Source organism: Cydia fagiglandana, chromosome 4, assembly GCF_963556715.1.
Source record: "Cydia fagiglandana chromosome 4, ilCydFagi1.1, whole genome shotgun sequence".
NCBI classification, from domain to species: Eukaryota; Metazoa; Arthropoda; class Insecta; order Lepidoptera; family Tortricidae; genus Cydia; species Cydia fagiglandana.
This window is the reverse complement of record NC_085935.1, coordinates 18,433,011-18,460,979: the sequence shown is the minus strand read 5'-3', so window position 1 is coordinate 18,460,979 and position 27,969 is coordinate 18,433,011. Positions and strand designations below refer to the sequence as shown.

Genomic DNA, 27,969 nt, shown 5'->3' with positions numbered 1-27,969 from the left:
AGTTCACAGTTATTACTCGTAGTATTCATTTTTGAAATCACCGTCTCCGTATTCACTTTTTATCGAACTCAATTAACAATCGATAAAAATCAATCATCACAATTCAATCACAGACCTGAAAAAGATCGATCAATCACTTTTACATTAACAATACGGGTTCGAAAAGTTTTAAGAATAGACGTAGAAACTTGTGATCGATATGCTTTTTATACTTATGTTATGTAGACTGATTATTATTCAAATAAGATCGCATAAGTATATTAATGATCCCGATCCATCAATATGCCAACAGGCCTTATTTATACCTATTACTTACTTTAACTTGTGGAAAGGCGTATCTCAAAACAAGGTCAAATATTTAATATTGTATTCCAAATCTTGAAAATATAATTATTTTTACCTAAGAAAGACTTAATCTTCAACTTCAAATTCTTATTTTCCATTATGCACCTACCTACACAAGACAGATATAAAAATATATAATTTACAAAAGCCGAAAATTTACACAAATATTATTCATCAATTGAATATAGGAAATAAAAATAATTTTATCAACTTATTGTTTTTATTCTGGCATGTACTAACATATCAGAACAAAAATAATAATTTGATTGCATTTACGGTCCCTTTTTTGGGAATCTACAAAATATATTTAATTACACAAACGGATCTACCGCGATATAATTTCATTGTTTTTACCTTTAATTCCGAAGTTTCAGCCCCCGTACGTGCGAACTCGCATGTGATTTTAGTTACATTGGGGACTGTTGGTTACGTCCAATTGAACTGACTGATCAAACCCGCAACTTGTATGCGAGTTCTCGCATCGTCTAAATTAACCCTTAGTCTAGCATAAACCTATACGCATAATCAGATAATCACAGGCTTAATCCAAAAGCAAATTCAATTGAATATGTCGCAGCCAATAACACAAAACGTTTAGCTGGCTCGAGTTTCCCAACAGGGCATTAGCTAGCGGACGTTGGGCAACCCCCGTTTTGAATTCGGACCTTCGAATATCAGCGATCAGCAATCAGCTACCTGTGGCGGCAGGAACCATGTGTCCGAGGCGACAGTCGCGCGCAGCCTTCCACGCGAAACGGTCGCGTCGCGGTATGGCGGCGTAAAACGCCCCGAAAGCACCGGTCTCCGTCCGCTACAAGCGGTACGTTCCTGGCCGCGTAGCCAAGATGCCAATCGCTTACGCTCCGTAGCGATCGAAACGCAACTGTCACTGTCGCGCAAATATGGAAGAGTGATAGAGGGACATAATGCTTTTCGTTGTCGAAGCGATAGCGATTGTAACCTTGGCTAGGCCGGCTGGCTGGAAATTTAAATCTGGAGCGTTTCGAAAAAAAAAAACATTAAAAAAGAATAATCAAACGCGCGAAATTAAAACACGTACCTTGACAATTCACTCGAGCAGAAGGGACCACCTGTTGGTCCCGATTTGGCAAATTCCAGTGGACAACGTCACGATCTGTTTACAAATGGGGGGTCACCCCCCACCCCCGGCTAGCTATGACGCAATGTTTTATGGACGCCCGGCGTACGCGTAACTATGGCGGAAAAACAACACTCGTCGACTTGAAAATAGATTTCCGTGTTCCCACCTGTGTATGGCTGAATGCCCGTACCATAGTCAAGTGAATTACGAGCTGTTTGAAAAAAAGAACGTTCCCGGGCAAAGGAACGTTTGTTTTCGTTCGAATTTATGTTGCGTTGTTACCGAGAATATTCTCTTCTCCGTTTGAATTCGGCGCTAACCGATCTTAATTAGAGGGCAAATTAACGTGTGGTGTAATTGAGACGCCGCTAACATTGTCAAGACCTTGAGGAAATTACAAAGGATTCTTTTTATTTTAATGATCTAAAGTCCATTGACCATAACAAAAATGAGTAAGAATAAACAGCTTTCCCCTTTTTTTCATAGCTAATTTGCCGTGTTATCTACCCAGCATGCTAACGGCAGTTCTGTAGGCAGCACGGGTTCCACTTTTTGAAGTCTGTAAAAAATAAGCTTTAACATCGATATTTCAATAGGTACTCGCTTTACCATTTTTCTTTTGATCCCTTTCATGAAATTAATCCTTTGTCTGCTCTGACAGCCCGGTTCAAAACACAATCTTACTTACATTAAGTTCTCTAAGCTTTGTCTCCGTGGCATGTTTATTTTACGTTTTTATTTAATTACGCTCTGGCTTCTCTACAGTTTCGAACTCAAACAACATTGTTTACTACTATAAACAAAAGCATTTGAGCTTTATAGAAAAGCTTATTTAACAACAATAATATTTTTCTGAAAATTTTTGGTGTTTTTTATTAAAGCTTTTTTATTCAATTAATGCTTTAGTTTTCCCAACATTTGTTTCGATTATCCCACATGATTTAATGGATATGATGATAATTCAAGCGAGCTAAAGTCTCCCAATCTCTCACCATGGCCACACTATATTAACGAATTTGTGGAACATACTTATTTTAATCAGAATTTCTTATACTAGCAATTTGTACTCGTAGTAACTTATATTATCAGTTGTATCCACCATCATTAGAATAACCTATATAAATAGATTACCCAAAGACGATCAACGCGATTAAGTCCCGATCATCCATTTATAACGCTAATTCAATCGACTGATTAAACGACTCGTCCAAGCTCCGAAAGGGCTTGAAATGACATCGATTGGCACTCGATTAACTTGTCCCGTTTTTGACGGTGTCCCTTCCCGTTTGTGTCAAACAACACGGTCCTTCTTTTGATTTGACGCGTGAAAAGGCTGAAATGAAATGCTGAACTTGAAAAGCAATTTAAATGTTTTGGAATGACGGTTTCGTAATTACCAAACGTCAACCATCAAGTTTGTTATTAGATCTTTCTTCAATTAATAATACGTAATTAAGAATTAAAAGTTTGTGTTGAATATTACGAAAACCGGTTTGAATATCAGCAATTGCTGTTTAATTGCTGCTTAGTATTAAGTCACGATTTTAATCGAAAAATAATAAAACTCATTATCAATTAATAAACGCTCCATATTTATCTTTCGATGCTATTAAAAAAAAGTACACTATCACTTATAGCTAATAATTTCTTGATTTATGACCACCGGCAGCGAGGCAATGAAAATGTCGAAATTACCCGCGATATTTACGACGCCTAGCTGTTACATATCAAAACATACAGTGTCGAAACTCTAAACATATCCAAATCACTAGTTTGAGTGATTGATCATCAAAATACGGTTGTGTGGACCAGAGTTTGGTGACGAAGTAGCGTAGTGCAGTGCTGAATTCGGTGTAGTGAGATGTTTCTAAGTGAAAACGCCTAAGATGTTATTGAGTGGAGATAGCGTGTGATGTAATGATGCGCCGAGGTAAAGCGCTGCTAGAAGGCAGCAGGCAGGGCTCGGTCGACGGCGGGAGCGGTGTCAGTGACAAGGAGCTGGTTCATAAGTGCCACAGCGATCCAGGCGGGGGCAGAGCCCTAGGAGCAGCGCCTAGGACAGTCAGGCATCGATCCGCGTCGGGCGCGGCGAGGAAATGCGTCCTGACGCTCGACGGATACTCGTATGTCATTGGTAAGTGCTCGTCACACGGATTATGCGCGCATGTCAGATTAAATCAAAACACTGTTTAGATGATGGAGCTGATAACGTGGGCGTGTCTGACAAAACTGACCTTAATAGGGCCTAGAGATTACGAATGGTTTTAATTAAACAGTATAATTAGTTGTTTAGCAGCAACATTTACCAGTTATAAAAAAAAAACAGTTAAGTATAGTTCTGATATCTCCGACAAAATCAAATGAGAGTTTTACTATTTTTGTGACATACACCGTCAGTGATAACCAAAATATAGGTAAGTATGTATTGTTTTATTTAATTTAATCTTTATTGCACAATACATGAAGGTACAAATGGCGGACTGAATGGATGTTTTCATTTGAAAAGCATTAAAACATTAAAAATACGTAAGTAAACAAGGTAAAGCATAAATAAATAACGACGAAACGTGACAGCCTAAAATTAGAAGCATTAAAATTACGTATATAATTAAAAATCCAATGTATGTAAACCAGTAATTAGAACTCCATGCCAACAAGAAAATCAGGCCGAAGTCAACATCGATTGGTGTATCAAGGGAGTTTGGTGAACTTTAATGTGCTCAAATTATACAGTACCTAGTAGGTAATTCCCTGCATATATTGGCAGACCGCACTGAAATCAGCAAAGACGCCATTCGCTTTTGAGCCGTTGGACCGGGATCAGTGCATGGCATTTACAGGAATTAATTTCAGTCAATTATTAGAAAATTTTAGTGCACTGAATCCTTGGCTTGAATATTGTTACCTAAATCAGACATAGGTTAATTGCTGTTAGTTGGTTAATAGGTTGCCTTTGACTTCGTGTTTATTAATTTATTTTAAGTATTTAAATCATTTGAAGTACTTACTTATTGTATTATGCATTCGGTTGTTAACTGAACATAAAAAAGTGCGTTTTGAAATCAACTGAATATATACACGTGTATTTAAAATCCAAATCGTCGGCAGGTAAATAGAATATGTGTCCATCGTTATTCATAGTAAAATGTGTCGTTGTTAGTATGGAATTAGCTGTCGTAAAGACTAGATTCCCGTACACAAATAAATTACAATCCCCTCTCATCCCGTCGTAATTAAAACTTGTGTACATGCTTACTGGCTAAGATTCAATACACACGGATGCAAAACACGTCGTGCACTGCTGCGGCTTTCCCTGTTAGACGCCAGATGTAGGTACACTTATACAGTGGCAATGATGCCGCCATATCTAGCTTCCTGAATCTAAATCGAAATAAATAAGGTATTTTAGGGTGGTCTCAAATAGTCTAATGTCTAAATAGCATAAATTTGATATCATAAATCCAAAATAAAAACATAATTTATTGACGATCTGATTCTTGAAACCTGTACTCACTTAGTTCTTCGGTCAATTTTGTGATTACTCTATATGCAACAAATCAAGTGAAGAGTGAACTTGATTTTACCTCATTGTATTTTGTTTTCACTACGCTAGATCGGGCACGTCACAGAAAGAGACAAGTTTCCAGTTCGTGTGTTTTGCGTTTTAAGCGTCACATGGGTAGCGGAGTTTAAATTTCCTTAGCTCAAAGTATAATGGTTTAGAACCTCATTCGAGATACAACTTCATATCTATGAAGGTATTCAAAAACATTTTCTAACTTCTTTGCACCGACATTGACATGTTAAAGTGTGGAATTGACGCAATAAAAGTTTTACGGTTTTTTCATCCTCTCTACAGTTAGCTCTTCCAACTCTACAAACATATTTAAACTAATTAAAATTCACAGCTGTTTCCTTGTATACTTACATGTACCTACAAAATAAAACAGCCCGTATCTGTATTTTAGACTTCAATAAAAGAGCGTAGGTCCCATCTTAAAGGCCAGCGACGGTTGGCTCTCCGGTGTTGCAGGTGTATATGGGCAACGAACGCAACGGTAATTGCTTACCAACAGGCGATACGCCTGCTCTTTTGCCTCCGCACTAACCTTTTGGACGCCAATGACCGATATATCCGCACCGCAAGTTCAACGCCAAAGACCGATTAATCGGTCACAGACCACAGAGCAACATAGACCAACATGCATATGCATAAAGTTCAATTTCAGTTTTGACACTTTGGTGACGTGGCGTCCGAGTGACAGCTCTTGTGTTTGACACGGCGAACGACGGCGACGAAAAGGTAAAAAAAAATCGTTTCGTGTTGCTTTATAATCTTCAATAGATATACTGCGTTTCCGAAAAACAATGTAGGTAGAACATAAGAATTAATATAGAATGAAATAGGTACTTATTTACTCCATTTCGTATTAAGAAATCATTAAAATATGATAAGTGCATAGTATAGTGCAAAAGCAACGCAAAAATTTATAAATAAGTAAAAACCTACGGAATTAGTTTGACTCTGTGTTCCTGACGTTAATTAAAAGTTTTAAGTCATGTAAGCTAAGGCATAGTTTGTATGTAAACACGTTAATTGCAAGGTTTCTAAACTTAATTAAGGGGTAGGTAGAAAATCGGGCAAGTTTGGTCACAGAAAACATAATAGCAGAAGTGTGACCACAGAAATAGAAGCAACATAATGAGTATGAAATAGGCAACGTTTATATAAATATAAGGGCTCATTTAGACGATGCAAGAACTCGCATGCGAGTTTCATTGCGGTTTTTGATCGGTCGGTTGAATGACGTAACCAACAGTCCGCAATATAACTAAAATCGCATGCGAACTCGCGCGTCATCTCAATCACCTCTAATGAGGTGTTCACCAGTGTTTATTTTATTTTATTTTCTTTATTGGGGAAAAAAACAGACATAGGCAGATATATAATACAAAAGAGGACATAGATTTATACATTAGTAGGTGCAACCTACATCCTGAGACAATTCCCACTATGATTTGTAAACCTAGGATATTTAAGTGGCATTGTCATCGGATTGAGGTATAACAGGATAATTGTTGTTGTTTTTAAAAATATTATGTACAATTGTACACTAGTAAAAACATAAGATTGATCTTATCATGTAATTATCTAAACTAATTACTAAATACAGTAAAAGAAATGAATAACATAATGTGATTGGAGTGGTACAAATAGCAACACTCTTAACTGCCCACCGATGTATCTTATGCCCTTTGTAATAAGGTCCAACGTTGGACTGTTAACAGTGTGGGCGATGGTACCAACCGACGAAAAGTCCTCCCACCTGATTATAGATTTGTTGAAAAGTTTTTTTAATGAATAATTTTTAAGCTACTTTATAAATAGTCTCTAAATGATTTATTTCATGTTTACGTTTGAAACCGACAAAATATATTTTTTTAGTCGCAAATGTTCGTGCCATTTTTACGCTGACTGCGTATATTGTTTACAATTCCCATACGTAATTATAATTTATCTCTCTCAAGACGATTTTTTTTCGTAAACAAAGAAATGAAACCGACATATATTATATAGGTATACCTACCTCACCGGTAATTATAAACTTCCTCATATCAAACTTTAAATAGAGTTATTGACTACTTGTCTAATCTGTTTATTTTTTAGAACTGTCAAAACGATTCTGCTATACTATGGAATTTATATGAAGCACTGTTTATGTGACGTCACAATCAAATTACCTACTCTTTATAATTTTATACGGGTTATAATTGTTATAAAATAGAAATTGTGTCTAAAGATAACTGCTGTCTACGTTTCTCTATTAATCTTCTAGTGCTTTATTACACGCATAGTGTAAAATAATTTAATTTTAAATACAGTCAAATACCCTATTAAGGTCTTTATTCAAGTTAAACATCTGCACAAAGCATTGTCTGTACCATTGTTTACAGGTCTTAAGATAATTATCCGGGCAAACTCGTGCTACGGGCAAGTTTCGTATTGTTGAATCGAGAATTTCATCGGCCGAGGTAAAACTAAGAAGCCGATTCTGTAATAACAAATTGATATTGGTTTCTTATTTTGATACGATCTGAAGTCAGACACACTGCTGCATCAATCAGAGTGAGACGCCAATTCTGATTGGTGGTCACGAAATTCAATCAGGTGTTGTCTCATATCATTCCAGCGCGTGATATCGGTGAGATACTTCATCAGGCACGCGTACACATACGTCAGGTTATGTCATCACACGATTCAGTCGTATCATGGCCATTTTATTCGAAGTTGGACACCGTTAGGGATTTTTATGTTATTTCTTCAAAGTTCTTCAATTACTACCACACGTTTTCTTTTTCAATGCTAATAGGAGAAAAAATGTCGTAACATTTTTATTTCCGTTACCATTTTTCATAGACTTTGTATTTGTCTGGCGGTAACGGAATGGAAGGAACAAAAAATGTATGGAATATTTGGAACACTTTATTTCTCCTGTCAGGATCGAAAGAGTTCGTGATTCGAATAGAAAACGAAATCCTAAATATTGTCAACCTTAATTAAATAGCCCTATCAAAACTAAATAGAATTGTAAAATCAGAATAGGCTTCTGAGAATTTCATCGGCTGAGGTAGAACAAAGTTTGGCCAAACTTACGTCGGATACGGGTTGGGTTATCTTCGAGACGTGACAGGTTTGTTAGAGGGTTTTCGAAACAAATAGAAACTGCAATGAAGCCTTATAAACTTGCCGTTGTTTCGGTTAACGACGTGTCGACAGAATTGGGATAAATGGGTTATTCGCGGACGGTCTAGAACGCAAAATGACTAGTGTAACATTTTGCCTATATCGCTCGTAGTCTACATCGCGAATGGTCCAGAACGCAAAATGCCTACATCATTTTCCGTCGTTTTATATTTACGTTAGCGATATCGACAGAGCCCCGCTGCCGCGGGGCTCCTATTCTGTGTGGTTTGGCCTTCGGCCATTTGAAGATAACTAACGAACCTAACCTACCTGTGTGATATAATAAAGTGGATTTTGCGTACGAGACCGTTCGCGATGTAGACTAAAAGTGATAGGCAAAATATTACAGTAGTCATTTTGCGTTCTAGACCGTCCGCGACTATACCGGGTAAATTATTACCCACGGCTTCATAAAGCAGTATTTAGGTCGATATTAGGGTAGATCATGTAGGTACAAATGTATCTTAGACAAAAATGGAATTCATATTCCTCCAATTTTCCTCTTAAGTGAATGTCCCCTGAAAGTGCATAAGCGTTAAATCTGGATTCAGCAAGTATTTTAATTTTCAAATTGTAATTTTCAAAAGACCGGGATTTATAGGCCCGTGAATTTCAAGATGGAGTTAGAAATATTAGTAGTAGTAGTAGTAGTAAACTCTTTATAGTACAAAAAGACATATTAAAAATAACATACAATTAGCAAGAAGTATCCAAGTATCCACAACTAAGGATTTAAATTCATCACCCTCATCTGCTGTTACATTATTAAAAGAAAACGCTCCAGAGTGTTGTAGAGACCTTCATTTTGAACATGTTTATACCTCAGATGTAATAAAGGCGTTTAAATCAATTCATCATCATCTCAGCCATAAGACGTCCACTGCTGAACATAGGCCTCCCCCTTGGACCTCCATTCGTACCGGTTGGAAGCCACCCGCATCCAGCGTCTTCCGGCGGCTTTAACAAGGTCGTCCGTCCATCTTGTGGGTGGACGTCCTACGCTGCGTTTGCTAGTCCGTGGTCTCCACTCGAGCACTTTTCGACCCCATCGGCCATCTTCTCTGCGCGCAATGTGGCCTGCCCATTGCCACTTCAGCTTGCTAATCCGGTGAGCTATATCGGTGACTTTAGTTCGTCTACGGATCTCCTCATTTCTGATTCGATCACGCAGAGAAACTCCGAGCATAGCCCTCTCCATAGCTCGTTGAGCGACTTTGAATTTTGAGATGAGGCCGATAGTGAAAGACCACGTTTCGGAGCCGTAAGTCATCGCTGGTAACACACATTGATTAAAGACTTTCGTCTTGAGGCACTGAGGTATGTCGGACGAAAAGACATTACGTAGTTTCCCGAACGCTGCCCAACCGAGTTGGATTCGGCGGTTGACCTCCTTCTCGAAGTTGGACCTACCTATTGGACTACTTGTCCTAGGTAGATGTACGAGTCAACAACTTCGAGTACCGAGTTCCCAACAGAGACTGGGATGGGCACAACATTGGCATATGACATAAGTTTCGTCTTGTCCATGTTCATTTTCAAGCCCACCCGTTGTGAAACTCGGTTGAGGTCATCGAGCATCATGCTGAGTTCCTCCATCGACTTTGCCATGACTACGATATCGTCGGCAAACCGAAGGTGAGTGATGTATTCGCCGTTGATGTTGATGCCAAGTCCTTGCCATTCCAGGAGCTTGAAGGTGTCTTCCATTACGGCAGTAAACAGTTTCGGAGAGATAACGTCTCCCTGCCTTACGCCTCTTTGCAATGGAATCGCCTTCGTGCTCTGCTCCTGTACTCGGACCGACATGGTGGCGTTACTATACAAATACTTCAACACTTCGATGTACCGATAGTCAATATGGCATCGCTGAAGAGACTCAAGCACCGCCCATGTTTCCACCGAATCGAAGGCTTTCTCATAGTCCACAAACGCTAAGCATAATGGTAAGTTCGTCACTACTACAAATAGAACACCTTCAGGCAACAACACAACTCAAACTAAATAGCAATTAGCGCCTCCTCCTCGACGACAGCAATATAATACATGTGTAAAATATGATAGTAGTAAAAATCTCCCAATACGGGTGGTCGCCGAGGGAGAATCAGACCAAAACCCTCCAGCAATACAAAATTCTACACCAAACTCTACACCAAATATGAGAAATAAAAATAAAAAACCATATCTGAATATCTGCACACTTAATGTAAGATCTATAGTGTGCACCACGAGACAAACTCAACTATTACATGCATTAGAAAATATAAATTGTGATATCCTGGGCCTTTCCGAGACCAGATATAGAACCACTGAAATATTCGAAAAGGATGAACACATTTTTATGTACAGCGGAAGCGAAAGTGGCCACAGTGGCGTTGGTTTTATGCTGAAAAGTCATATGAAGCAATATATAGAAGAGTTTATACCAATTTCAGACCGAGTAGCCAGACTCGATATAAATATTCAAAACACAAAAATACACATTATTCAAGTCTACGCCCCGACAGAAAAATCGAAAGAGGATGCGACACAACTTTTCTACGACAACTTAAATACAGCTTTATTTAAAACAGGAGCCAATACGATCATCATGGGTGACTTTAACGCAAAGGTAGGCACGGCCAAAACCGAAGATAGATGTATAATGGGCAAGTGGGGCTACGACTCTAAAAGGAGCAAAAAAGGAGAAATATTAATAAGTTTTTGTATAGAAAAACGCTTCCACATTATGAACTCGTACTTTAAGAAAAATAAAAAATAAAAATGGACATGGTGTTCACCTAATAACAAAACATATAATGAAATTGACTATTTTTTAACTAATAATAAAAACAGAGTAAGGGATATTAACGTCATAAGCACCTCCCACCCCACCGATCACCGCATGATACGCGCAAAGTACTTAATTGATACCCAAACTAAATCAAGGAAGTCGTTTAAGGGTAGAATAAGTACCTTGACTCCACTGGAAAAACAAAATCTCATTAATAAATTTACCGAAATATCTACATCTCTTATCATAACAAACGATGTCCAAAAATCATACTGCAACATAACAAACTCCATAAAAATGGCAGAGTCATTAATAAAGAAAGATTGCAAGCAGCCTTTAAACAGAGTGAGTATTTGCCCCTATATTGCTGACCTCATGGAACGACGGACTTACTTAAGGGAAAAGAAAAATAAAACAAAAAATCAGAAAAAGGAACTGTCGAAGCTCTACAGAAAAATAAAGAGAAAGCTGAAAAAACAAGAATACAAGAATAAAATGAAAATCATTGAAGAAGAACTCGTGACACGTAGCTCTGTGAAGAAAGGACAAAAACGTTTAAGTGATGACCGAAAGTGGATTCCATCTTTAATCTCAAAAACAGGAGAAACTGTATCACAAAGGAGTGACTTAGTAGAGACTGCTACAGTATTCTACGAAGACCTCTATCGACACAGAAATCACCACACCCCTGAGACTATCACAACAAGACGATCCGAATATGAGTCTTTAGACGTTCCATTATTAATTGAAAGCGAAATAAGTCAAGCCATAAAATCGCTCAAGGCTTCAAAGAGCCCAGGAAGCGATGGAATTACTAATGACATCCTAAAAAGTCTAATAGAGCCTCTAACTCCGATAATAACAAATCTTTTTAACCACATTATAATAAGCGAGAAAATACCATCAGAATGGGAAACTTCAATCATTACACTGTTGTATAAAAAAGGAAATCCCAAAGATATTGGAAACTACAGGCCGATTAGTTTACTACAGACAACATATAAGTTATTTACACAAGTTCTCCAAAAAAGGATTATGCCTATGTTAAATGACAATCAACCGAAAGAACAAGCGGGTTTTCGCTCAGGATTTTCAACTACTGACCATATATTTACCGTAACACAGATCATAGAAAAGTTCCAGGAATACGGGAAAGAGCTTTATTTAGCTTTCGTGGACTATTCGAAAGCTTTTGACTCTATTTCACACGCAGCTCTTTGGAAAACTCTACAACAACAGGGAGTACCATCTAAATACATAAATATATTAGAAGAGATATATAGAAGAGGGCGAGCTAAAATAAAACTAGAGAGAGAAGGAAGGTCCTTCAAAATACAACGTGGAGTGAGACAAGGTGACCCGATATCCCCAAACTTATTTACCGCTCTCCTCGAAAATATATTTCGAAATTTAGATTGGGAAAAAATTGGCATAAACATCAACGGCGAACTGCTTAACCATTTGCGATTCGCCGATGATATCGTACTCGTTAGCGACAATCACAGTCATTTAGAATACATGCTAATAACGTTAGACAAAGAGAGTCGAAAATGCGGTTTACATATGAATATGGACAAAACCTGCATAATTACAAATAGTCAGAAAATAGACACAAATATTATGGGGAAAAGGATAGAGTACGTCGAAGAGTATGTTTATTTGGGACGGAAAATAACGTTTAAAGAACAAACTAAAGGAGAAGTAGAGCGTCGAATTAAAATCGCATGGAAAAGATACTGGTCGCTAAAAGACATCTTCAAATCTAACCTACCCATTACCCTAAAGAAGAAAGCTTTCGACACGGTCGTCTCTCCCACACTTCTCTACGGCTGTCAAAGCTGGACTCTAAATAAAGAAATAATACACAAATTACAAGTATTTCAACGGGCAGCAGAACGGAGTATGTTAGGACTAAAAATACGAGACAAGATTAGAAATACAGAAATAAGAAAAAAGACCAAGCTGGTAGACGTAGCTGACTTAGCCTGCAGGCTAAAATGGCGCTGGGCAGGTCACGTCGCCCGTGCACACGATGGACGCTGGAGCGAGCGCGTACTACACTGGTGGTTCGTGACAAACGATTCACGCCGCAGAGCCCGCAAGGGCCACCCGCGCCGACGCTGGAGAGACGACATTGAAGAGTTCGCCGGCGGCACCTGGACTAGACTCGCGCAAAATAGAAAATCGTGGTCATGCATGGAGGAGGCCTTTACCCAAAATTGGGTCCCCAAAAACTGATATTAAATTTATTTTAGATTTTAATGGAATTTGTACTTAATTGTGATAATTTATTTTAATTACTTTATAATTTTAACTTTATATACCTTAATGGAATTTATACTCAATTGTGATAATTTATTTAATTTGTATGTTTTTGTATGTATTTGTATGTTTTTGTGGGAATAAATGGCTTTATTATTATTATTATAATGGTAAGTTATACTCTTCGGTCTTCTGTATAACTTGCCGCAGCGTATGAATGTGGTCTATGGTACTATAGCCTTTTTTTCGAAACCCGGCTTGTTCGGGAGGCTGGAAGTCATCAAGTCTGTGTTCGAGACGGTTCGTGATGACCCTTGAAAACAGCTTATAGACATGGCTCAGAAGCGTGATGGGTCTGTAGTTCTTCAATAGGCTGTTATCACCTTTTTTGAAAAACAGCACCACCTCGCCTCTATTCCATGTTTCAGGCGTTTTGCCCTCGTACAAGACGGAATTAAAGAGCTTCTGGAGGACTTTAAGTACCGGTGTTCCACCCGCTCTCAGAAGCTCTGAAGTGATTCCGTCTTTACCCGGCGCCTTGTTGTTCTTAAGCTGCTTCAGGGCCATCCTAATCTCGTACAGACTGATGTCCGGGATATCTTCGGTATAATGTCGGGACAGCTTGGCTCTTGGATCTCCTACCAAGCTGTCGACGGGCTTTGCGATCGAAGTGTATAACTGTCCATAGAACCTCTCGATCTCGCCTAAAACCTCCGCTTTGCTCGACGCTATGCTGCCATCTTCCCGTTTCAGCTTCGTCAGCTGGCTTTGCCCAATAGACTTGTCCTTTGCGAACACTTTGGAGCTTTGGTTTCGCTCAATAGTCTCTTTAATACGGTTAGTATTAAAGAGACGCAGATCATGTCGCAAGGACTTAGATATACGTCTATTGAGTTGCCTATATGACTTCGCGTCATCGGGAGACTGCAACTGTAGCGAGCGTCGTTCAGCCATGAGGTTTAAGATTTGCTCGGTCAATTTCTGAGGTCTATCTTTACGGCGGGGTCTAAAAAACTTAGACCCTACTGTGTGGACAGTTTCCACTAGCCCGTCGTTGATTTCGTCCACTGAAGCCAAGTTCTCTAGGCAAGCAAAGCGGTTAGAGAGCTCGAGTTGAAAGCTTTCGGGGTTTTGAACATGGGCTCGAGTAGGTCGGAGCGTAGACTTCATCAGGCTGGACCTTTCAAGTTTAATATTGATATTCAGTGAGCCTCTTACGATTCGGTGATCACTACCGGTCTTTATTACCCTGTTGATCACAGAGACATCGCTGAATATCCGTTTCTTGTCGGTCATGATGAAGTCTATCTCGTTTCTCGTGGAACCGTCAGGACTCATCCAGGTCCATTTCCTGTGAGGCGGCTTCTGGAAGAAAGAGTTCATCACGAAGAGTTCCTCTCTCTCCAGAAAGTCGGCCAGCCTCTGACCCCTAGGGTTCCGTTGCCCATACCCAAATTGCCCCACTCTCAACTCATCACCGCTTCTCTTGCCCAACTTTGCGTTGAAGTCCCCCATAACAACAGTAAAGTAGGTTTTAGAAGTATGTATGGCCCTACTTACGTCCTCATACATAGCCTCTACTTCATCATCGGAGTGTGACGAGGTCGGTGCGTATACCTGAATGACCTTCAGCGAATATCTTTTGGATATTCTGAGTATTAGGTATACGACCCTGCTCGACACACTGTCGATGGTTATTATGTTGTTTATGAGGGACTTGTGAACGAGAAACCCGACACCACCTTGGGACTGTTGGTCGCCCTCCCGGTGGTAGAGCAAGTTACCAGACTTCAGGGTTGTCGTGTCCTCCCCCTCTCTACGGACTTCGCATAACCCTACAATATCCCAGTGTAACCTGCTCAGTTCCTCTTCCAGCTCGCAGATCTTTTCGTCAGTCCTCATAGTGCGTATGTTGTGTGTTACCAGGGCCAGTCGTCGTCGGGGTGGGTAGCCGGATCTTTGCCGGAGATTCTTAGCACCCCTGACCCCGCTAATGCCCTGACCGCTACCATACCCAGAGCACCGGGGGTCGCCGGAACCTCGGGGCCGTGGTTTGATTGTGCTCTGCATGATGGGGGGGTGAATGCCATAATCGCCACGCTTGGCAGGCGGGTTGGCGATCGCAGTCGAGTACACCGAATTTGAGGGACGCTGCTGCCCGTCCACCGGTGGTCTTGGACGTAGTTTCAGGACATATCCGGGTCCTGGACGTAGTTTAAGGACATACCCGGGTCGGTATTAAATCAATTAATGTCAAAAAAACGAATGACCTCTGGGGAGTCTCTGTCCATGCTGTCAAATCCTTAGTAGAAATTGTAGCGCCTGACTTGGTAGTTATAGACGGTCAAGCAAATCTTGTCAGTAGAAAAAGGCGCGAAATTCAAATTTACTATGAGACGATAACCCTTCGCGCCTACATTTTTCGAATTTGCCGCCTTTTTCTACTGACAAGATCTGCTTGACCAAGTATATATTTAACAACAGTGTCGATTGCGGCGAGTTTCCTGATTTAATGAAACGTAGTAAAATAACTCCTTTGTTTAAATCTGGTAGCAGCTCTGACCCCACTAACTTTAGACCGATATCTGTGCTACCAACATTCAGCAAGATTTTTGAAAAATTAGTTCTTTCACAATTAGTACGACATTTTAACGGCAATAATTTAATGCACAATAAGCAGTTTGGTTTCACACGGGGTCGCTCAACAACCGATGCTGGTGTTGAGCTAATTAAGCATATTTTCGATGCCTGGGAGGAGTCACGAGATGCTTTAGGTGTCTTCTGTGATTTGTCTAAGGCGTTCGACTGCGTTTGTCATGAAACATTGATCAGGAAACTACACTATTATGGAGTTAGAGGATCGGCACTGAATTTACTTAAGTCCTACTTAAATGGTAGAATACAAAGGGTCGATGTGAGTGAACAGCGATCACCGGGGTCATTAGTCTCTATGGGTGTACCACAGGGGTCAATATTGGGGCCTTTCCTGTTCCTTATCTACATAAATGACTTGCCATTCCTTGTAAAGACCCACCATGACATAGTATTGTTTGCAGACGACACCTCACTCATTTTCAAAGTCAAACGACAGCAACAAGCGTACAATGATGTAAACGATGCTATTTCAAAGGTAGTAAATTGGTTCAATGTTAATAATTTATTATTAAATGAGAAAAAGACTAAATGTATTCAGTTTGTCACTAGTAGTAACGTAAGGCATGTGCAAACAAGTGTCATTGTGAAGGATGAGGAATTGGAATTAGTTGATAGTACAGTTTTTCTTGGTATAACTTTAGATTCTAAACTTCATTGGGGTCCCCATATTGCTACTCTTTCGAGTAGACTGAGTTCTGCAGCTTTTGCAGTGAGCAAAATCCGTCAGTTAACTGATGTGAAAACAGCTCGATTAGTATATTTTAGTTACTTCCATAGCATTATGGCATATGGTATTTTACTGTGGGGCGGTGCTTCAGAGATAAATACCATTTTTGTTCTGCAGAAGCGGACTATTCGAGCAATATATAAATTGAACCATAGAGACTCACTTAAAGATAAATTCAAGGAAATTGACATAATGACAGTGCACTGTCAATATATTTATGAGAATATTCTGTATGTACATAAAAATATTGTTAATTTTAGGAAAAATTGTGACATTCATAATATTAATACTAGAAATAAACATAAGCTCGCAGTGCCCTTCACACGGCTCCATAAAATTAAAAAATCATTCATGGGTAATTGTGAAATCTTACACAATTCCCATTATAATAAACTTCCAAACCATATTACTGAATTATCAATTAATAAATTTAAAAATTATGTAAAGCGTAAACTTATTTCTAAAGCTTATTATACCACACAAGACTACATGAGTGATAAAACAACGTGGGATTAATGGTGACTCGAAATAGATAATTCAATGTATGTACTTCTTTGTTAAGTTTTATTGACATTTGTTATTGACATTTAGATTTTATTCTAGAAACATTCTAGACTAGTATTTTTTATACAATTTTTTTTTTATGTTTGACGATCTTTTTGTGAAATTCTAAGCAGTATTAAATTTGATCTGTAGAAGTATTAAATTTGATCTGTATAATAATCCAATATTACTATGGAATAATATTAACTTCAATAAATTGCTCTGATAATTAGCTTAAGAAAATATATTATTATGTAAAACGTTCATAAGTGCTTGTTACTAGGCCTACATGAGTAAAGTATTTTTGACTTTGACTTTTGACTTTGACTTTGAAGTACAAAGGCGAACTTATCCCTTTGAGGGATCTCTTCCAGTTCATATTAATATTTAAACTTTTTGAACTATCAATTATTTAGGTCTAAAGCGATTGTACAACAATACAATATAAACATGCCTATTCGTACGTAATACCGTCGGTAAGATAAGAACAAAGAAATAATATTCAATAAAATATAAATTTTATCGATAGTTAATAATATACAATATTACGACGGTATTATTGTGGGAACACCAAAGTCACCAAATATATATTTATTATTTATGTTGTATTGTCATGGTAGGGTTACGTTCATTTTTGACCTTAATAATTAATGGTTTGTTGATTTTTAAATTTATCACCGTAAATGAAGTACCTACCGCCGCCGAGCAAGTTAATAATAATTAGTCTTTTAGCTTATTGAAAAGCGCCCTGATTCCGGCTCTTTTTTGTGAGTTAACTCGGCAAGTAGTTAGAATAAGCCAGTAGAAGAGCCTTTAATCTTCCCCGATCATTTATTACTAAGGACACAGAATAAATAATAGTACTATGTACAGAATACTCACTCTCTAACAAAACGCGTCTGTTACGATCAGCACAGATATGGCCGCTAGGTGGCGACAGCGCCACGCGCGGCTTATGGAACGGATGTACTTTTAGCTACCTGTAGCAACGCGACGAAATCGCGGAGTGAGCCATGCCTGCTAAGGATTCGAGTCTTCATACCCAAGGCGGATGTTGCTTAAGGAAAAGAGTACTGGAATAATTTGTGGGTCATCCGAGTTACTTTAATTATACCTAGAGGTCGAGTCAAACTTACATTGTAACATCAAAATTATAATACCGGGTGTGGCCTGTAACACGAGCAAATAATTAAAAAATAGATTGCACTCCTCAAACGGTGACACTTTTGTTCAACAACTTCTAAAAATTGTGAAGTATTTAGACTCCCTGTTTTTCATACAAAAAATAAATATTATCTTCAATGAACGCCATCGCCACGCCATATCATTGTGATTGACGTTGCTTGTCACGCCTTAAACATAACAAAATTCGCAATACATTGCGTCTTAGAATAAACTTTAAAATGTATTAAAAATCAAACCACAACTCATGTTTAAAAGTCGCTGAACAAATGTTGTCAGTATGAGGAGTACAGCCTACAATTGAATTTTTTGCTCATATTACAGGCCACACCCGGTATATCTAAATTACTTTATGAACAGTTTCTAAATAATGTCAGTTGCCCGTGCGCGTTGATCGAGTGAATACATGCGTACAGGGCTATAACTGCGAAAATCGAAGTTCGCAAATTGCGTGCATCTTTCTCTGTCACTCGAATTAAGCCTTCATTGGACTAAAAGAAATAGATTGCCACAATTTGCGAATTTTGTTTTTCGCTGTAGCCTCCCAGGTTTGTTTATCACCACAATACATGACGAATTACCTGCTGTAAAATAGTATAGTAAACTCGAAACTATTTTACTATTTTATTGACTTATAATCTATTTTTACTGTTTTTAAATGGGCAATTGTGCCAATTGCCTACAATAAACTGTTCTATTTTATTTACTGCTAAACTAGGTAACTTTAGTGTTCGAAGAAAAATAATACGTTGAACCTATTATTTATTAAGCCCCATTTAGAGTATTTAAGAACTTGGATACAATATTCAACACATTGCCAATTACAGAGACCTAAACGACCTAATGCCGTAACGAAAATTGACAAGACAATCGTGTTAAACCAACGTGCGGTCCAACTATTGTTAAGTGGATTACACTAACTTACCTTACAAAACTAGTTCGACATAAAGCCTTATTCAGCTGTATATCAATCAAGGCTTTAGTCTTTAACTGAAGTGCAATAAAAACCACATATTTATGAAATTGACTGCAATTATAATATGTAAAGCATTTTGACAGTGATGCGTTGCTGTCAAATTAGAAGATGCAGGTATGAAGTTATTGATTAACATGCAAATAAATGACAACCTGTCGTTTTGCTCGTAATAATGACAGTGACTGTTTACGTTATACTTATGTTAAACTATGATTTTTGTTTTTTGAATTCACCTGCCATTATGTCAAACTGTCAGAGGGATTTCAATGAGAGCCTTTTCCGACAAAGTTCTGCGTGCAGTCTTGGAGGCGTATTCTGATTTTAATAACAGGTTATGAATACGATATGGATTTGTTATGGATATGATCAGCTAGTGTTAAAAGTAACCCAAGACAATATTTTTTTCACATTTAAATTTATTCTAAGCTCACTAGCATCATTAGCAGACGTTTCTGCTTGTTAAAAATTAAAATTAGTGTTAAAAGTGACATTTTAATACTTGAAGAAATGATCATCACAATCGTCGGTGGCTTTCAATATAGAATGAGTGACGAAAGCAGAACAGGACTTATTTAAGAACTTGACGAAAAACGAATGGGACGACCCAAGACGATACCGTAATTACCATTTCAATCCTAACCATGGCTCCGAATCTAGCCATACTTAGAATTGAATTAGCTAGCCATTCTTGCTGACAACAGCTGTTCGTGTTGACAACTGACAAATCATATTCATAACAGTTTCAGGACAAGAAACCAAAATCAGAATCGTGCTCCCGTGTATTTTTAGCTCGTCGTAAAAGTTCTATTATTGACACTACTAGTAAGTAATTACTCCGCGACATCGCTTATTCCGGGCGGGAACTATGACGTCATTGCGATAATGTTATCAGATAGCGTGATGAAGCATTAATCGAATGTGTTTGTAGCTCTGTGTCTGATACTGGCTGGTTGTCTGATCTTGTTTATTGATGTCAAAGGTCTTATGACAGTGACTCAAGGTTTAATATCGCTTGGCATGTGCCTACAACGAAGCTAACATTCATTACGGCTTGCAGCGTAATCGATTTTAGTCATATTAATGCTTCAATTAAAACGATAATCTCCCACTAAACGGCACTGAAATTAATAATTCATTTTGTATACAACTTAAGAGGCAAAATTAATTCAATTAATTCTATATTAATCAATTAAACTTATAATACATTAAAATTAAAATCCATGAAAATTAAATTAAAACTAATAACATATATATAACTTACAAATAACAATCTAAACTATATTATGATATCATTACAACTAAAATTAATTATATGTTTTCCACGAAATACAATGGGTATATTTACAATTTAGTATTTTAGGAAGAATGCTATTAGTTTATGAAAATGTAGTGTGGCACAGCGCCGGTAGCGAGGCTGACCTACGGGCTGAAGCTACCTGTAGGTAGTGTAGTAGGTACTTTAAAGCATTTTTCTGAGTAGGTATCCGCGGTCTTGACAGATGTATTTTATATTTTATTATTATGCAAATCATCATTCAACTACACATAAATTCACGTGTCCAAATTGAGTTTGACGAAATTGCCTTTTGTTCGAAATGTCAAACCCAGTACTATAGCAGCCTGTCCAAATATTTGTACATATATCATTCAATAACAACAAGTGCGAGTCGGACTCGCGCACGAAGGGTTCCGTACCGCAATGCAAAAAAAAAACAAAAAAAAAACAAAAAAAAAAACGGTCACCCATCCAAGTACTGACCACTCCCGACGTTGCTTAACTTTGGTCAAAAATCACGTTTTGTTGTATGGGAGCCCCATTTAAATCTTTATTTTATTCTGTTTTTAGTATTTGTTGTTATAGCGGCAACAGAAATACATCATCTGTGAAAATTTCAACTGTCTAGCTATCACGGTTCGTGAGATACAGCCTGGTGACAGACGGACGGACGGACGGACGGACGGACGGACGGACAGCGAAGTCTTAGTAATAGGGTCCCGTTTTTACCCTTTGGGTACGGAACCCTAAAAACGATATCAGGTAATTTAAATGATTGGCATTTTGATATATGAAAGATACCTATATTGTAAAATCATATTACCTATTCAACATATAATAAATTTCGCTCAGGTAAGCCTCTCGGAAGGATCACTCCAATGATCATTCATGCGCTGCCTACGGTTTTGTGCGATCTTGACCCTGATCGTTAATCCACCCTGTTTGGTGCTCAGGCTAACCCACTTTGCGTCTGTTGTTACAGCCGCCATCAGATATATCGGAGGGGCGTAAGTGCTCAAAAATATCTGCACATGCACACTAACACCTTGTCATAAAATCGAGTTCAGACATTTGTTAGCGCCTTGGCCGCTCCGCTCTCCGCTATATCTGATGGCTTCTCCACACGATGGGCCAACGCCGGCCACTCCAAGGAACGCATTTATGCGTTCGAGGGAGCAAGTGATATTGCTATCTCACTCTACCGCATGGCTGCATCCCTTGGAGTGGCCGTTGGCCCATCGTGTAGAGGGGCCATGATGGCGATTGTACGATCACCAGTCAAGAACAATAATTATATTCCCTGGGCCAAAGGTGCTACTGTCTACCCAACTAGCAAAATAGTCGTATAAGAATTGATTTACTCAGCCTGTAATCGTATAACAGCCGAGTTACGGTTGTTGAAACACCAATATATCGTATAATAGCGGTTAACTCGACTATTTAGCAATTTTCGCTAATTAGTGCTATAATCATGTCGTATAAACGTTTATAGCACTATCTTTTAGCACTTTTATTCCACCTTTTAATAAATGCTGAATTAGCGCTACTAAATCACTTTTATTCAGCATAATTGTTCTATTAAAATCATATAACAGCTATAGAATAGCTAATTGTCTGAATAAGGCGCTTTAATACAACTGTTACTCAACTCTCTTCTCTGTTGCTATAAAAGCCTATTAAAAGCAATCCAATAACCATTTGGCAACAATGCTGCTGTAACAGCGCGCTTATATCATAATTCGGGTAATGGGGCTCAAACCGCTGTTATAGGAGCTGAAGTGTATTTACAGGTTTTATTCAAAATGTATTCAGCTTAGAGTACTTTTAAAGAGTTTAGAACTACATTAACAGCACAAGTCAGCCATGTTGTACGTTTCAATATAGTCCGGTGGCCAACTGCATGAAACCCTACCTGATAAAAAAATAGAAAATCCTGCTCTGTAGGGGTAGCTGACTTTTAGTAGCATCAACTGCTCTTGGTCGGCCTCGGCTTAATTTCGCAAATTTTGCGTAAATGGCAAAATAGTGGCACAAAAATTCATCAAAAAAAAAACCCCATCGTATAATAGAATGAAACTTGCAGGGTAGGATAGCTGCCTTTGAGGACAGCAAAACAAAAGTGGTCAGCTACATCCTTTGTTGGCAGGTTCCTGTGTTCGACCGAATTTCTGGTACCACGTGACAACTACAATTTACCTCATCGAAAAATAGAATGAAAAAAACTGACTGTAATACCTACATTAAATTTGTTGACGTATGTCTTGGTCGGCCTCACCTTAGCCTGATAGCTTTTGCAGTCCGTCCGCATTAAAAAAAATGTGAATTGCAGCAATCCTACCATACAAGTGACATTCTATTTTTCGATGACGTAAATTGTAGCTCACGTGGTACCACAAATTCGGTCGGACACAGGAACCTGCCAACACAGGATGTAGCTGACCACTTTTGTTTTTTTGATGAATATTTGTACCACTTTTTTGCCATTTGCGCAAAATTTGCCAAGTTAAGCCACGGCCGACCAAGAGCAGTTGAAGCTGCTAAAAGTCAGCTACCCCCACAGAGTAGGATTATTCAATTTTTTTATCAGGTAGGGTTTCATGCAGTCGGCCACCGGACTATAAATCCATAAACATGGCGACAACATGTGCTATAAGTGTAGCAGTAAACGCAGTTACTCGACTTATAGTCGAATCAATGAGATATAACAGAAACTAGATCGTGTAAGCAAATTTTTACTTATTTTAATTAATATTTTTTTATTGAAATTTAAGAAAATAGGCGACCCATGAATATATATGAACCAGTGCCTTTGGTTTTATCAATAAAGTATTTTTCGCGCTAGGTTTTACTGTATTACGTGTACTTACAGACAGTAAAAACTTATGTACACAATCACGGTAAAAATAAATGTCATGGATGACAGCAGTAAAAAAATACTTAAGTACCTTTTTGTTTTATTAGATACGTGAAGACGATTAGGCCTCAAACTTATTAATCAAATAATTGAAATATAATCGCTTACCTGAGATCGTTTTTAGCACATATTAGTTGAATAAAAGCATTTACTGCACTCTTACACATTCAAAATGCCGAGTAAAAGCAATTCGGCTACTTTTACGAAACATTTTTGCTGAGAAAAAGCAGTGCGGTTGCTTTTATAGAACACTTTCACTGAGTAATAGTAAATTGCTAATGTTTATAGAACGAATAGTCGAATAAAAGCACTATCGTTGCTATTAAAACACTAGAATCGCTTTTATCCACTTTTACTCAACTCTTACAGCATCGATTTCCCAACTAGCAAAATAGTCGTATAAGAATTGATTTACTCAGCCTGTAATCGTATAACAGCCGAGTTACGGTTGTTGAAACACCAATATATCGTATAATAGCGGTTAACTCGACTATTTAGCAATTTTCGCTAATTAGTGCTATAATCATGTCGTATAAACGTTTATAGCACTATCTTTTAGCACTTTTATTCCACCTTTTAATAAATGCTGAATTAGCGCTACTAAATCACTTTTATTCAGCATAATTGTTCTATTAAAATCATATAACAGCTATAGAATAGCTAATTGTCTGAATAAGGCGCTTTAATACAACTGTTACTCAACTCTCTTCTCTGTTGGTATAAAAGCCTATTAAAAGCAATCCAATAACCATTTGGCAACAATGCTGCTGTAACAGCGCGCTTATATCATAATTCGGGTAATGGGGCTCAAACCGCTGTTATAGGAGCTGAAGTGTATTTACAGGTTTTATTCAAAATGTATTCAGCTTAGAGTACTTTTAAAGAGTTTAGAACTACATTAACAGCACAAGTCAGCCATGTTGTACGTTTCAATATAGTCCGGTGGCCAACTGCATGAAACCCTACCTGATAAAAAAATAGAAAATCCTGCTCTGTAGGGGTAGCTGACTTTTAGTAGCATCAACTGCTCTTGGTCGGCCTCGGCTTAATTTCGCAAATTTTGCGTAAATGGCAAAATAGTGGCACAAAAATTCATCAAAAAAAAACCCCATCGTATAATAGAATGAAACTTGCAGGGTAGGATAGCTGCCTTTGAGGACAGCAAAACAAAAGTGGTCAGCTACATCCTTTGTTGGCAGGTTCCTGTGTTCGACCGAATTTCTGGTACCACGTGACAACTACAATTTACCTCATCGAAAAATAGAATGAAAAAAACTGACTGTAATACCTACATTAAATTTGTTGACGTATGTCTTGGTCGGCCTCACCTTAGCCTGATAGCTTTTGCAGTCCGTCCGCATTAAAAAAAATGTGAATTGCAGCAATCCTACCATACAAGTGACATTCTATTTTTCGATGACGTAAATTGTAGCTCACGTGGTACCACAAATTCGGTCGGACACAGGAACCTGCCAACACAGGATGTAGCTGACCACTTTTGTTTTTTTGATGAATATTTGTACCACTTTTTTGCCATTTGCGCAAAATTTGCCAAGTTAAGCCACGGCCGACCAAGAGCAGTTGAAGCTGCTAAAAGTCAGCTACCCCCACAGAGTAGGATTATTCAATTTTTTTATCAGGTAGGGTTTCATGCAGTCGGCCACCGGACTATAAATCCATAAACATGGCGACAACATGTGCTATAAGTGTAGCAGTAAACGCAGTTACTCGACTTATAGTCGAATCAATGAGATATAACAGAAACTAGATCGTGTAAGCAAATTTTTACTTATTTTAATTAATATTTTTTTATTGAAATTTAAGAAAATAGGCGGCCCATGAATATATATGAACCAGTGCCTTTGGTTTTATCAATAAAGTATTTTTCGCGCTAGGTTTTACTGTATTACGTGTACTTACAGACAGTAAAAACTTATGTACACAATCACGGTAAAAATAAATGTCATGGATGACAGCAGTAAAAAAATACTTAAGTACCTTTTTGTTTTATTAGATACGTGAAGACGATTAGGCCTCAAACTTATTAATCAAATAATTGAAATATAATCGCTTACCTGAGATCGTTTTTAGCACATATTAGTTGAATAAAAGCATTTACTGCACTCTTACACATTCAAAATGCCGAGTAAAAGCAATTCGGCTACTTTTACGAAACATTTTTGCTGAGAAAAAGCAGTGCGGTTGCTTTTATAGAACACTTTCACTGAGTAATAGTAAATTGCTAATGTTTATAGAACGAATAGTCGAATAAAAGCACTATCGTTGCTATTAAAACACTAGAATCGCTTTTATCCACTATTACTCAACTCTTACAGCATCGATTTGCTTCTTATACAGCGCTTACTCGATTTTTATAACACTTTTAGTCTGTATAAGTGCGCCTTTTCGCGTTGAGTAAACGCTTACAGGACTTTTATTCGACTGTTTTTACATCGCTTATAGCACCAAAAAGCGAAAACAAAAACGTGCTCTCAACTTTTATAGCACATACATTTGCTAGTTGGGTAGTGTATTTAGTTCCCCCTACTGTTCTCTTAGGCTGGACTTAAAACTATATTAGACACGCACAACATTTATTTCGCTGCGTCGCTAATTTTGTGTTACGCCTAAAATAAATTTGAATTTGCGTGGGTGTCGAATTGGTTGTCTATTTGTACGTGAAAGAGTTATTATGTAAATTATTTTCATTTGCAATTTAAATATCATCAATACTTTGTTTAGGTGCCTACTATATATTCTTATTTTCTTTTTAAGTATAGACTTTTAAAGCAAAAATCTTGTTATAATATTCAAGGTTAAAAATATGAATCTGCTTTAGAATTACAAAGATAAAATTCACGACAAATGTCGAGATTCCTCGATTACCGAAATATAAATATTTCTTACTCACGATCAATCTATCAATTTCTAGATAAGCAGCCACCATACAAAAAAAATAAGTAAATTTTACATGCATTGACAGCAGTGTACAATTGTACATACTTATAGGTACATTTTCTCACATAAGGAGTGTATTTTTAAAAGGACCCATTTTTAGGGTTCCGTACCCAAAGGGTAAAACGGGACCCTATTACTGAGACTCTGCTGTCCGTCCGTCCGTCTGTCTGTCACCAGGCTGTATCTCATGAACCGTGATAGCTAGACAGTTGAAATTTTCACAGATGATGTATTTCTGTTGCCGCTATAACAACAAATACTAAAAACAGAATAAAATAAAGATTTAAGTGGGGCTCCCATACAACAAACGTGATTTATGACCAAAGTTGAGCAACGTCGGGCGTGGTCAGTACTTGGATGGGTGACCGTCTTATTTACATTTTTTCCCTTTTTTTTGCATTATGGTACGGAACCCTACGTGCGCGAGTCCGACTCGCACTTGCCTGGTTTTTGTATGATACTCATAGAGAAATAAGCCCTTTTGAAAAAACTTCTCACATGAGTAACTTCTCGGCTCAACAGCAAGACGTGAACTCCCTTGGGAAGAAGAACTATAACCGAGGTAATTTAATATCCTTTCCGCAGAGTTGAAAGATGGATGTAGGGTCGCTAATACGAAATTGAGATTCAACTATCTATTTGTCAAATCTGTGATAAGTTTCCAAGATTTTGGCAAAAAACTATCGATATAATTTTATGGTTATGTACAGACATCGTAAATTTTATAGTATTTTCGGTGTGTTGTTAACGGAATTATTATGAACAATTTCAACCCTAATGATTAATTAGCGTTAATAACGTTAATATTAATCTTAATTTACCAGTTCAGTTGAATTCATCTTTACCAATTCCGTTAACACCACTCCGCACATATCAATGGTTCTGGCGTCTAAACTATTGACATGACATAGTTAAATATACAGACATACGTCATAGGTATGTCTGTATTCAAATGGGGGTAGATAATATCTCAATCAATTAAAATAACATTAATGGTGTGTTAATTACCGTAATGGACATTCCTTCACATGTGACGTATTAGTCCATATTACCTTAATCAAGCAAATTATTATCTGTGTTTCCATGCATAAGCCTACAATTTTATAATTAACTAAAGTTAAAGCGACATTTACAGATGTAAGATCGAATTTAAACTTTTGTGAGACATACTGAGTAATTTTACGGTTTAGACTCACTTGTTTTTAGTCACTCGCGCGACATGTTTCGTGCGCGATACACGGCCGTCGTGAACGCTGCTAGCACTGTTAGTGCTTGAGAAAGGAGACCTAGGCTCTCCGAAACATGTCGCGCGAGTGACTAAAAACAAATGAGTCTAAACCGTAAAATTATTCAATGAGAGATGTAAGATTTGTGTATTTTTCAAGAGATATTACTTTAATATTTATACTAAATACAATTTTATTTATCAATCAAATTAAATGTTTTTTTTTGCCTCAGTGCATGTTAGTCCTTCTTTAACTTAAAAAAAACCATCAATCGATGTATAGCAGTGA

General features: G+C 37.8%; 1 protein-coding gene across 2 annotated transcripts in view; it reads left to right on the top strand.

Annotated features, from left to right (window-relative positions):
- Window positions 1-917: 917 nt before the first annotated feature.
- Window positions 918-27,969, top strand: part of LOC134663993 (dual specificity calcium/calmodulin-dependent 3',5'-cyclic nucleotide phosphodiesterase 1) — a 293,727-nt gene continuing 266,675 nt past the window's right edge. Inside the window, exons 1-2 of one of the 2 annotated variants that reach the window (XM_063520554.1) lie at window positions 918-1,165; window positions 3,117-3,581. In XM_063520554.1, the coding sequence (XP_063376624.1) occupies window positions 3,365-3,581 (217 nt within the window). In that variant the 5' untranslated portion in view covers window positions 918-1,165; window positions 3,117-3,364. The remainder of the gene's footprint in view (window positions 1,166-3,116; window positions 3,582-27,969) is intronic. The other variant, XM_063520555.1, reaches the window with a different exon arrangement.